The following is a 13,024-nucleotide window of genomic DNA, read 5'->3' on the forward strand; positions in this document are numbered from 1 at the left end:
AAAGATACCACACATGCAAAGACAAAGGAGAAGCCGCAATGAGATGGTAGGAGAGCTGCAATGAGACGGTAGGAGGGGAGCAATCACAAATCAAATCCCATCACTGCTGCGTGGGTGACTCACAAACTGGAGAACAATTAAACCACATTAGTCCACCCACTGGAGTGAAGGTTCTGAGCCCCATGTCAGGCTTCCCAACCTGGGGGTCCAGCAATGGGAGGAGGAATTCCCAGAGAATCAAACTTTGAAGGATAGCAGGATTTGACTGCAGGACTTCGACAAGACTGGGGGAAACAGAGACTCCACTCTTGAAGGGCACACACAAAGTAGTCTGTTCATCAGAACCCAGGGGGAAGGAGCAGAGACCCCACAGGAGACTGAACCAGACCTACCTGCAAGCACTGGAGGGTCTCCTGCAGAGGTGGGGGTCAGCTGTGGCTCACTGCAGGGACAATGACACTGGCAGCAGGAGTTCTGGGAAGTACTCCTTGGTGTGAGCCCTCTGGAGTCTGCCATTAGCCCACCAAAGAGCCTGCAGCTCCAGTGCTGGGTCGACTCAGGCCAAACAACCAACAGGGAGGGAACTCAGCCCCACCCATCAGCAGACAAGCAGATTAAAGTTTTACTGAGCTCTGCCAACCAGAGCAACACCCAGCTCTACCCACCACCAGTCCCTCCCATCAGGAAGGTTGCACAAGCCTCTTAGATAGCCTCATCCACCAGAGGATAGACAGCAGAAGCAAGAAGAACTACAATCCTGCAGCCTGTGGAATGAAAACCACATTCACAGAAAGACAGACAAAATGAAAAGGCAAAGGACAATGTACCAGATGAAGGAAACCCCAGAAAAACAACTAAATGAAGTGGAGATAGGCAACCTACCAGAAAAAGAATTCAGAATAATTATAGTGAAGATGATCCAGGACCTCGGAAAAAGAATGGAGGCAAAGACTGAGAAGATGCAAGAAATGTTTAACAAAGATCTAGAAGAATTAAAGAACAAACACCTAGAAGAATTAAAGAAAAAACAAACAGAGATGAACAATACACTAACTGAAATGAAAAATACACTAGAAGGAATCAATAGCAGAATAACTGAAGCAGTAGAACAGACAAATGACCTGGAAGACAGAATGGTGGAATCCACTGCCACAGAACAGAATAAAGAAAATATAATGAAAAGAAATGAAGACAGCCTAAGAGACCTCTGGGACAACACTGAACGTACCAACATTCACATTATAGGGGTCCCAGAAGGAGAAGAGAAAGAGAAAGGAGCCGAGAAAATATCTGAAGAGATTAGAGTTGAAAATTTACATAACATGGGAAAGGAAATAGCCACCCATGTCCAGGAAGTGCAGAGAGTCCCAGCCAGGATATATCCAAGGAGAAACACGCTAAGACACACAGTAATCAAATTGACAAAAATTAAAAACAAAGAAAAATTATTAAAAGCAACAAGGAAAAAACGACAAATAACATACAAGGGAACTCCCATAAGGTTAACAGCTGATTTCTCAGAAGAAATTCTGCAAGCCACAGGGAGTGGCACAATATATTTAAAGTGATGAAAGGGAAGAACCTATAACCAAGATTACCCAGCAAGGATCTCATTCAGATTCGACAGAGAAATCAAAAGGTTTACACACAAGTCAAAGCTAAGAGAATTCAGCACCACCAAACCAGCTCTACAACAAAGGCGAAAGGAACTTCTCTAAGTGAGAAACACAAGAGAAGAAAAGGACCTACAAAAACAAACCCAAAACAATTAAGAATATGGTAATAGGAACATACGTATTGATAATTACCTTTTGTGTGGATGGATTAAATGCTCCAACCAAAACACACAGGCTTGCTGAATGGATACAAAAACAAGACCCATATATATGCTGTCTACAAGAGACCTACTTCAGACCTAGGCAAACATACACACTGAAAGTGAGGGGATGGAAAAAGATATTCCATGCAAAAGGAAATGAAAAGAAAGCTGGAGCACCAATACTCATATCAGACAAAACAGACTTTAAAATAAAGAATGTAACAAGAAACAAGCAAGGACGCTACATAATGATCAAGGGATCAATCCAAGAAGAAGATATAACAACTGTAAATATATATGCACCCAACATAAGAGCACCTCAATACATAAGGCAAATGCTAACAGCTATGAAAGAGGAAATCAACAGTAACACAATAATAGTGGGCGACTTTAACACCTCACTTACACCCATGGACAGATCATCCAGACAGAAAATTAATAAGGAAACATAAGCCTTATATGACACAACAGACCAGATGGATTTAATTGATATTTATAGGATATTCCATCTGAAAACAGCAGATTACACTTTCTTCTCAAGTGCACACAGAACATTCTCAGGACAGATCACATCCTGAGTCACAAATCAAGCCTCAGTAAATTTAAGAAAGGTGAAATCATATCATCTTTTTCAACCACAACGCTATGAGATTAGAAATAAATTACAGGGAAAAAAACATAAGAAACACAAACACATGGAGGCTAAACAATACATTACTAAATAACCAAGAGATCACTGAAGAAATCAGAGAAAATAAAAAAATACCTAGAGACAAAAAGGGGCTTCCCTGGTGCCGCAGTGGTTGAGAGTCCGCCTGCTGATGCAAGGGACGCGGGCTCGTGCCCCTATCTGGGAATATCCCACATGCCGCAAAGCGGCTGGGCCCGTGAGCCATGGCCACTGAGCCTGCGCTCCGCAACGGGAGAGGCCACGACAGTGAGAGGCCAGCGTACCGCAAAAAAATAAATAAAATAAAAATAAAAAATACCTAGAGACAAATGACAATGAAAACACGACGATCCAAAACCTATGAGATGCAGCAACAGCAGATCAAAGAGGGAAGTTTAAAATAGCCATACAATCCTACCTCAAGAAACAAGAAAAATCTCAAACAATCTAACCTTACACCTAAACGAACTAGAGAAAGAAGAATAAACAAAACCCAAAGTTACTAGAAGGAAAGAGATCATAAAGATCAGAGCAGAAATATGAAATAGAAACAAAGAAAACAATAGCAAAGAGCAATAACCTAAAAGCTGGTTCTTTGAGAAGATAAACAAAATTTATAAACCTTCAGCCAGACTCATCAAGAAAAAGAGGGAGAGGACGCAAATCAATAAAATTAGAAATGAAAAAGGAGAAGTTACAACGGGCACCGCAGAAATACAAAGGATCCTAAGAGACTCTACAAGCAACTCTATGCCAGTAATATGGACAACCTGGAAGAAATGGACAAATTCTTAGAAAGGTATATCCTTTCAAGACTGAACCAGGAAGAAATAGAAAATATGAACAGACCAATCACAAGTAATGAAATTGAAACTGTGATTAAAAATATTCCAACACACAGAAGTCCAGGACCAGACAGCTTCACAGGTGACTTCTATCAAACATTTAGAGAAAAGGTTAACACCCATCCTTCTCAAACACTTCCAAAAACTTGCAGAGGAAAAAACACTCCCAAATTCATTCTATGAGTCCACCATCACCCTGATACCAAAACCAGACAAAGATACTACAAAAAAGAAAATTACAGACGAATATCACTGATGAATGTAGATGCAAAAATCCTCAACAAAATACTAGCAAACAGAATCCAACAACACATTAAAAGGATCACACACCATGGTCAAGTGGGATTTATCTCAGGGATGCAAGGATTCTTCAATATATGCAAATCAATCAATGTGATACACCATATTAACAAATTGAAGAATAAAAACCATATGATCATCTCAATAGATGCAGAAAAAGATTTTGACAAAATTCAACACCAATTTATGATAAAAACTCTCCAGAAAGTGGGCATAGAGGGAAACTACCTCAACATAATAAAAGTCATATATGACAAACCCACAGCAAATATCATTCTCAATGGTGAAAAACTGAAAGCATTTCCTCTAAGATCAGGAACAAGACAAAGATGTCCACTCTCACCACTATTATTCAACATAGTTTTGGAAGTCGTAGCCATGGCAATCAGAGAAGAAAAGAAATAAAAGGAATACAAATTGGAAAAGTAGAAGTAAAACTGTCACTGTTTGCAGGACATGATACTATACACAGAAAATCCTAAAGATGCCACCAGAAAACTACTAGAGCTAATCAAGGAATTTGGTAAAGTTGCAGGATACAAAATTATTACGGAAATCTCTTACATTCCTATACACTAATGAAAGATCAGAAAGAGAAATTAAGGAAGCAATCCTATTCACCACTGCCACAAAAAGAATAAAATACCTAGGAATAAACCTACCTAAGGAGGTAAATGACCTGTACTCAGAAAACTATAAGACAATGATGAAAGAAATCAAAGATGACACCAACAGATGGAGAGATACACCATGTACTCAGATTGGAAGAATCATTATTGTGAAAATGACTATACTACCCGATGCAATCTACAGACTCAATGCAATCCCTATCAAACGACCAATGTCATTTTTTACAGAACTAGAACAAAAAATCTTAAAATTTGTATGGATACACAAAAGACCCCAAATAGCCAAAGCAATCTTGAGAGAAAAAAACACAGCTGGAGGAATCAGACTCCCTGACTTCAGACTATACTACAAAGTTACAGTAAATAAGACAATATGGTACCAACACAAAAACAGAAATATAGATCAATGGAACAGGATAGAAAGCCCAGAGATAAACTCTTGCACCTACGGTCAACTAATCTATGACAAAGGAGGCAAGCATACACAATGGAAAAAAGACAGCCTGTTCAATAAGTGGTGCTGGGAAAACTGGACAGCTACATGTAAAAGAATGAAATTAGAACACTCCCTAACACCATACACAAAAATAAACTCAAAATGGATTAAAGACCTAAATGTAAGACTGGACACTATAAAACTCTTAGAGGATAACATAGGAAGAACACTCTTTGACATAAATCACAGCAAGATCTTTTTTGATCCACCTCCTAGAGTAATGGAAATAAAAACAGAAATAAACAAATGGGACCTAATGAAACTTAAAAGCTTTTGCACAGCAAAGGAAAGTATAAACAAGATGAAAAGACAACCCTCAGGATGGGAGAAAATATTTGCAAATGAAGCAACTGACAAAGGGTTAATCTCCAAAATATATAAACAGCTCATGCAGCTCAATATTAAAGAAACAAACAATCCAATCCAAAAATGGGAAGAAGACCTAAATAGACATTTCTCCAAAGAAGACATACAGATGGCCAAGAAGCACATGAACAGCGGGTCAACATCACTAATTATTAGAGAAATGCGAATCAAAACTACAATGAGGTATCACCTCACACCTGTTAGAATGGGCTTCACCAGAAAATCTACAAACAACAAATGCTGGAGAGGGTGTGGAGAAAAGGGAACCCTCTTGCACTGTTGGTGGCAACGTAAAGTGATATAGCCACTATGCAAATCAGTATGGAGGTTCCTTAAAAAACTAAAAATAGAATTACCATATGACCCAGCAATCCCACTACTGGGCATATACACTGAGAAAACCATAATTCAAAAAGATACATGCGGGGCTTCCCTGGTGGCGCAGTGGTTGAGAGTCCGCCTGCTGATGCAGGGGACACAGGTTTGTGCCCCGGTCCAGGAAGATCCCATATGCAGCGGAGTGGCTAGGCCCATGAGCTATGGCTGCTGAGCCTGTGCGTCCAGAGCCTGTGCTCCGCAACAGGAAAGGCCACAACAGCGAGAGGCCCGCATACCGCAAAAAAAAAAGACACATGCACCCCAATGTTCACTGCAGCACTATTTACAATAACCAGGTCATGAAAGCAACCTAAACGCCCATCGACAGAAGAATGGATAAAGTAGATGTGGTACATACTATACAATGGAATATTACTCAGCCATAAAAAGGTACGAAATCAGGTCATTTGTAGAGATGTGGATGGACCTAGAGACTATCATATAGAGTGAAGTAAGTCAGAAAGAGAAAAACAAATATTGTATATTAACACATATATGTGGAATCTAGAAAAATGGTACAGATGAAGTGGTTTACAAGGCAGAAATAGAGACATAGATGTAGAGAACACATGTATGGATGGACACCAAGGGGGAAAGCAGGGAGGGGGGGATGAATTGGGAGATTAGGATTGACCTATATACACTAATATGTATAAAATAGATAACCAGTAAGAACCTGCTATATAAAAAATAAAAGAAAATTCAAAAGAAAAGAAATCTCTAATGACTCACCGCTTCCTATAAGAAAAAGCCCAGATTCTCCTGCCTCGAATACAGACCTCTCTCTCCTAAGCTATCTCCAACTGCTAGGTGAGAGACTCCTAGTGACCCTAGAACATACAACCATTATTCTTGATGCCATGCTTCCTCTACTGTTTGCCACTCTCCCACTTCACCATCCCAAATCTAGACCATCCTGTGAAGATGACTGCCAAGACCCGCTTTTGCCTTGAAACTCTCTCTCTGTACTCAAGCCCACAGTAAAGGCCACATCTCTGGCCTCTCTGCCTTTGCTACTTGCATCAGTCATTCTGTGCTCATCAAAGACTGCCTTGCACAGTTATGTAGCATTTTAAAAGTGTACACTTTGATTCCTCAGCTGGACTATGAGCTCCTTAAGGCTAGGATTCATGTTTTACAATTTTGGGGGTATTTCTCAAAGCCAAAGACAATGCCAGGCATATTATAGGCAAGTTCTAAATTCTTGTTAACTATTAAACATATATCTTAAATTCTTAGAAATGTTTCTTTTGGCTCTCTTCAACTGGGGACTTAAAATTGAACAAATCCACAGATTTCATATAATCCTAATGCTTCCACATATAATCAAATAATTTAAAACTTACAAGGAACAGGAGGAAAAAGCTCCTCAGGACTTTCAGTCCCAAGTTACTTACCATTCTTCATCACTACATTGGACCAGACATTGGCATTCAAGGCTTGAACAATTCGCTTTACTCCTGTAGATTCTGGGAAGTCATCTAATCAGGGAGGAAAATATATATATATTTATACATGCACTTATACATACACATATATATATACACACTCATCCCTAAATATTCATGAGGGAATAGCTCCAGGACCCCCCTCCCCACTGTGGATACCAAACTCTGCAGATGCTCAAGTCCCTTATATAAAACAGCATAGTATTCATATATAATCTACCCACATTGTCCCATTTTTTTTCCTCCCATATACTTTAAATCATCTCTTAAATACTTAAAATACCAAATACTATGTAAATTTTTTGGAATTTTCTGGAATTTTTCTTCCAAATATTTTCAGCTTGCTGTTGGTTGAATCCATGGAAGCAGAACCCTTGGATACAGAGGGCTGACCGTATATGTATATATAGCCCACAAGCCACATTTTTAAACAACTGTGGCTTAATTATCTTGCTCATTTAGTTGTTACTTCACATTGTAACAAGTAAAAAAAGGGAAAAAATTAAGGAAATACAAAGCTCAGAGCTCCTGTCAAGAATATTCTAGAAACTGGAGAGTGATCAAGATGGCGGAGGAGTAAGACGTGGAGCTCACCTCCTTCAACAAATACATCAAAAATATATCTACAGGGGCTTCCCAGGTGGCGCAGTGGTTGAGAGTCCGCCTGCTGATTGATGCAGGGGACGCGGGTTCGTGCCCCGGTCCGGGAAGATCCCACATGCCACGGAGCGGCTGGGCCCGTGAACCATGGCCGCTGAGCCTGCGCGTTCGGAGCCTGTGCTCCGCAACAGGAGAGGCCACAACAGTGAGAGGCCCGCATACCGCAAAAAAAAAAAAAAAAGTAGTTAAAAAAATATATATATCTACAGGTGGAACGACTCTCACAGAACATCTACTGAACACTGGCAGAAGACCTCAGACTTCTGAAAGGGCAAGAAAATCTCCATGTTACCGCGTAGGACAAAAGAAAAAGAAAAAAAAGAGAGAGAGAGAAAGGAATCAGGACAGGACCTGCACCCCTGGGAGGGAGCTATGAAAGAGAAAAGGTTCCCACACCCTAGGAAGTCCCCTCACTGGCAGGGAGATCAGTCAGGATAGAGGGGGAGCTTCGGCGCCTTGGAGGAAAGTGCAGCAACTAGCTGCAGAAGGCAAAATGGAGGAAGACCTACACAGACAGTCAGTATGGCTGTCCTGCACTCCCCAGCCTGAGACATGCATCCGTTGGTGCAGGTGGGGGCTGGGTGCTGGAGCTTTGGAGGTCAGACCCAGGGAGAGGACTGGGGTTGGCTGCACGGAGATAGCCTGAAGGAGCTGGAGTGTGGTAATGGCCACAACCAAGGGTGTACATGGAAGAAGCCTGGTCCCCGCCACAGAGGTAAGGTGCCACTGTTGGGGGGCATGCAAGGAGAGAGGAGGACCGCTTTAGGAGCCTCCTTCCCCATGCGCATGGTATCACGTGACAGGACACAGCCTACACGAGCTCTCAGGGCAGGCATGAGCTGCCGCAGGCACTGAGAGATCCAGGAGCAGGCGCCAGTTGCTGCCCCCACCATTGTGGGATCCAGAAGCACACATGAGCCGCTGCCGTGGGCCCTGGGAGTGGGCACCAGCCAGTGCTGCCACTGCAGGCTCTTATCCCCTTGATAGGGAGCGCACAAGAGCTGCAGCATCTGCACACCCCCTATCAAGGGGATAACAGCCAGCACATGCTGAGGAAAGATGCAGAAGGCATCCATATAAAAAGCAGCCCTTGCACCAAATACATTAAACCCACACAAGCTACACAGGGATGCTCCTGCATATAAACAGCCTTCCAAGATCACAGTAGATAACTGTTTTTCCTAAACTCACAGAGTAAGAGAAATATACATAAAATGAAGAAGCAGAGAAACCACTCCCAGTTAAAAGACCAAGAGAATCCCCCTAAAAGAACAATGAAACAGATCTCTTCAGTGTAACGGACACCGAGTCCAAAAAGGAGGTAATGAAAATACCAAAGGAATTAAGAAAGGCTACCGAAAGAAATGCAGATTACTGTAAAAAGAAACTAGAAACGATAAAGAGGAGCCAAGAAAAATCAGAAAATTCATTTCCCGAGATTAAAGCTGAGCTAAAAGCAATGACTAGCAGAATGAATAATACAGGAGAACGAATAAGTGATCTGGAAGATAAAATAATGAAAATCACCCAATCAGAACAGGAGACAGAAAGCCAAATGAAAAAAAAAGAAAACAATATAAAAAGACCCACGGGATAATATAAAGCATGCCACTCTATGCATAACAGGGATTCCAGAAGGAGAAGAAAGAGAAACGGAGATCGAAAAGGTATTTGAAGAAATTATGCCTGAAAAGTTCCCAAACCTAAAAAAGGAAACAGTTATCCAGATACAGAAAGCACAGAAGGTCAGGAACAAAATGAACCCTAACAGACCTACACCAAGACATATTACAATCAAAATGGCAAAAGTTAAACACAAAGAGAGGATTCTAAAGGCAGCAAGAGAAAAACAAAGAGTTAATTACAAGGGAACACCCATAAGGCTATCAGCTGATTTCTCTACAGAAACACCACAGGCCAGAAGGGAGCAGAAAAACATATTTAAAATCTTGAAAGGGAAAAATCTGCAATCTACAATGCTCTACCCAGCAAAATTATCATTTAGAATAGGAGAGATAAAGAATTTCTCAGAGGAGCAAAAACTAAAATAATACAGCAATACTAAACCTAACCTAAAAGAAATATTCAGAGGTCTCCTCTAATTTGAAAAGAAGCAAGAAGATATAGGAAAGAGGAAATCACAACTGGAAAGTAAATCACTTAAATAAGCCAGTATACAGATGGAAAAAATATTTTTTAAATCAATTTGTGAAAGAGATGATAAACGCAAGGAAGAGCAAAAGGATAAACATAAAGATGTAAAAGAGGACATCAAAATCATAAAATGTGGGAGAGGAGAGTAAGAAAATGTAGATTCTTTTTTTTAGAATGCATTTGAGCCTATATGACTGTCAGTCTAAAGCAAGCAGATATAATAAGGAGTTAACATACTTGAAAAACAGGGTAACCATAAATCAAAAACATACAATAGATTCACCAAAATCAAAAAGAAGAGAACACAAGCATAAAATAAAATCATCAAACCACAAAATGAAAAAGAAAAAGAAAGGGACAAAGAAGAAACACAGCATCAACTGGAAAACAAGGTTTAAAATGGCAATAAATACAGATTTATCAATAATTACCTTAAATGTCAATGGACTAAATGCTCCAATCAAAAGACAGAATGGCAGACTGGATAAAAAAACAAGTAAGTACGATACGCTGCCTACAAGGCACCCACTTTAGGGCAAATGACACACACAGATTGAAAGTGAGGGTACGGAAAAAAGACATATCATGCAAACGGAAATGACAAGAAAGTGAGGGTCGCGATACTCACGTCAGACAAAATAGACTTTAAAACAAAGGCCATAAAGAAAGATAAAGACACTATATAATGACAAAAGGATCAATAAAAGGAGAGGATTTTACACTCATCAACATATATGTACCTAATATAGGAAAACCCAAATACATAAAACAAATACTAACAGACATAAAAGGAAAAATTGACGGGAATACAATAATAGTAGGCAACTTTAACACCCCACTCACATCAATGGACAGATCTTCTAGAAAGAAAATCAATAAGGCAACAGATATCCTAAATTATACAATAGAACAGTTAGACTTAATTGATATTTTCAGGACATCATATTCAAAAAACCCAGAATACACATTCTTTTCAAGTGCACATGTAATATTCTCTAGGACTGATGATATACTAGGGCACAAAACAACAGAGCCAGATTCACCACAAAGAAAAGAGAGAGAACCCAGATAAACAAAATAAGAAATGAAAAAGGAGAAATATCAACCAAGACCGCAAAAATACAAAACAACCATAAGAGAATACTATGAACATTTATATGTCAACAAATTCAACAACCTAGAAGAAATGAACAAGTTTCTAGAAACATACAGCCCATCAAAATTTAATCAAGAATATAACAGATAATTTAAAACGACCTATCATTAGAAGTGAAATTGAATCTGTAATTAAAAGAAAAAAAAAAAAAACTCCCTACAAACAAAAATCCAGGACCAGATGGCTTCACAGGTGAATTCTACCAAACATACAAAGAACTTTTACCAATCCTCAAATTCTTCCAAAACACTGAAGAGGAGGGAACACTCCCGAAGACGTTCTGTGAAGTCACTATCACCCTGATACCAAAACCAAACAAAGATACCACCAACAAAGAAAATTACAGGCCAGTATCTTTGAGGAATATAGAAGCAAAAATTCTCAACAAAGTATTAGCAAACTGAATCCAACAAAATATACAAAAGATCATACACCATGACCAAGTGGGATTCATCCTAAATTCATAAGGATGGTTCAACATATGCAAATCAATCAATGTGATACACCACATCAACAAAAGAAGAGACAAAAACCACATGATCATCTCAATAGATGCAGAAAAAAACACCTGACAAAATCAACGTCCATTAATGATAAAAACTCTTACCAAAGTGGGTATAGAGGGAACATATCTCAACACAATAAAAGTTACTTATGACAAACCCACAGCCAATATACTCAATGATGAAAAGCTGAAATCCTTCTCTCTAAAATCTGGAACAAGAATGCTCAGTCTCCTCACTTCTATTCAACATAATATTGGAAGTCCTGGCCACAGCAATCAGATACAAAAAAGAAAATGTATCCAAATTGGAAGGGAAGAGGTAAAATTGTCACTGTATGCAGATGACATGAAACTATATATAGCAAGCCCTAAGAACGCCACACAAAAACTACTAGATATAATAAATGAATTCAGCAAAGTAGCAGGATACAAGATTAACATTCAGAAATCAGTTGCATTCCTTTACACTAACAATGAAATATCAGAACAGGATTGTAAAAAACAAATTCCTTTTAAGGGCTTCCCTGGTGGTGCACTGGTTGAGAGTCTGCCTGCGATGCAGGGGACACGGATTTGTGCCCTGGTCCGGGAAGATCCCACATGCCGCGGAGCGGCTAGGCCCGTGAGCCATGGCCGCTGAGCCTGCATGTCTGGAGCCTGTGCTCTGCAACGGGAGAGGCCACAACAGTGAGAGGTCCGCATACCGCAAAAAAAAAAAAAAAAAAAAAAAAAAAATTGCACCCAAAGAAAAAAAAAGGAATACCTAGGAATAAATCTTATCAAGGAGGTGAAAGACTTATATGCTGAGAACTATAAAACATTAATAAAGGAAATAAAAGAGGATTCAAAGTGATGGAAAGATATCCCATGCTCTTGGATAAATTAATATTGTTAACATGGCAATACTACCCAAAGCAATTTACAGATTTAATGTGATCCCTATCAAATTATCCATGACATTTTCCACAGAACTAGAACAAATAATCCAAAATCTTATTACGGAACCATAAAAGACCCAGAATTGCTACAGCAATCCTGAGGAAAAACAACAAAGCAGGAGGCATAACTCTCCCAGACTTCAGAAAATACTAAAAAGCTACAGTAATCAAAACAGTGTGGTATTGGTACAAAAATAGGCATACGGATCAATGAAACAGAGCAGAGAGCACAGAAATAAACCCACACAACTACAGTCAATTAATCTTTGATAAAGAAGGCAAGAATATACAATGGAGAAAAGACATTTGCTTCAGCAAGTAGTACTGGGAGAGTTGGACAGCTGCATGCAAATCAATGAAGTTAAAACACACCCTCACACCATACACAAAAATAAACTCAAAATGGCTTAAAGACTTAAATGTAAGACATGACACCATAAAACTCCTAGAAGAGAACATAGGCAAAACATTCTCTGACATAAATTGTACCAATGTTTTCTTAAGTCAGTCTCCCAAAGCAATAGAAATAAAAACAAAATTAATCAAACTTACAAGCTTTTGCACAGCAAAGGAAACCATAAAAAAAATGAAAAGACAACCTACAGAATGGGAGAAAATATTTGCAAATGATGCAAGAGACAAGGGCTTAATCTTCAAAAT

At 39.4% G+C, this 13,024-nt stretch overlaps 1 protein-coding gene across 5 annotated transcripts in view; it reads right to left on the minus strand.

The window, feature by feature from the left end:
* Positions 1-13,024, minus strand: part of AAGAB (alpha and gamma adaptin binding protein) — an 86,768-nt gene that overhangs the window by 40,314 nt on the left and 33,430 nt on the right. For all 5 annotated transcript variants that reach the window (XM_073801162.1, XM_033851875.2, XM_033851872.2 and 2 more), the window contains exon 5: positions 6,901-6,984. In XM_073801162.1, coding sequence (XP_073657263.1) covers positions 6,901-6,984 — 84 coding nt within the window. The remainder of the gene's footprint in view (positions 1-6,900; positions 6,985-13,024) is intronic.

This window comes from Tursiops truncatus, chromosome 2, assembly GCF_011762595.2.
Source record: "Tursiops truncatus isolate mTurTru1 chromosome 2, mTurTru1.mat.Y, whole genome shotgun sequence".
Lineage (NCBI taxonomy): Eukaryota > Metazoa > Chordata > Mammalia > Artiodactyla > Delphinidae > Tursiops > Tursiops truncatus.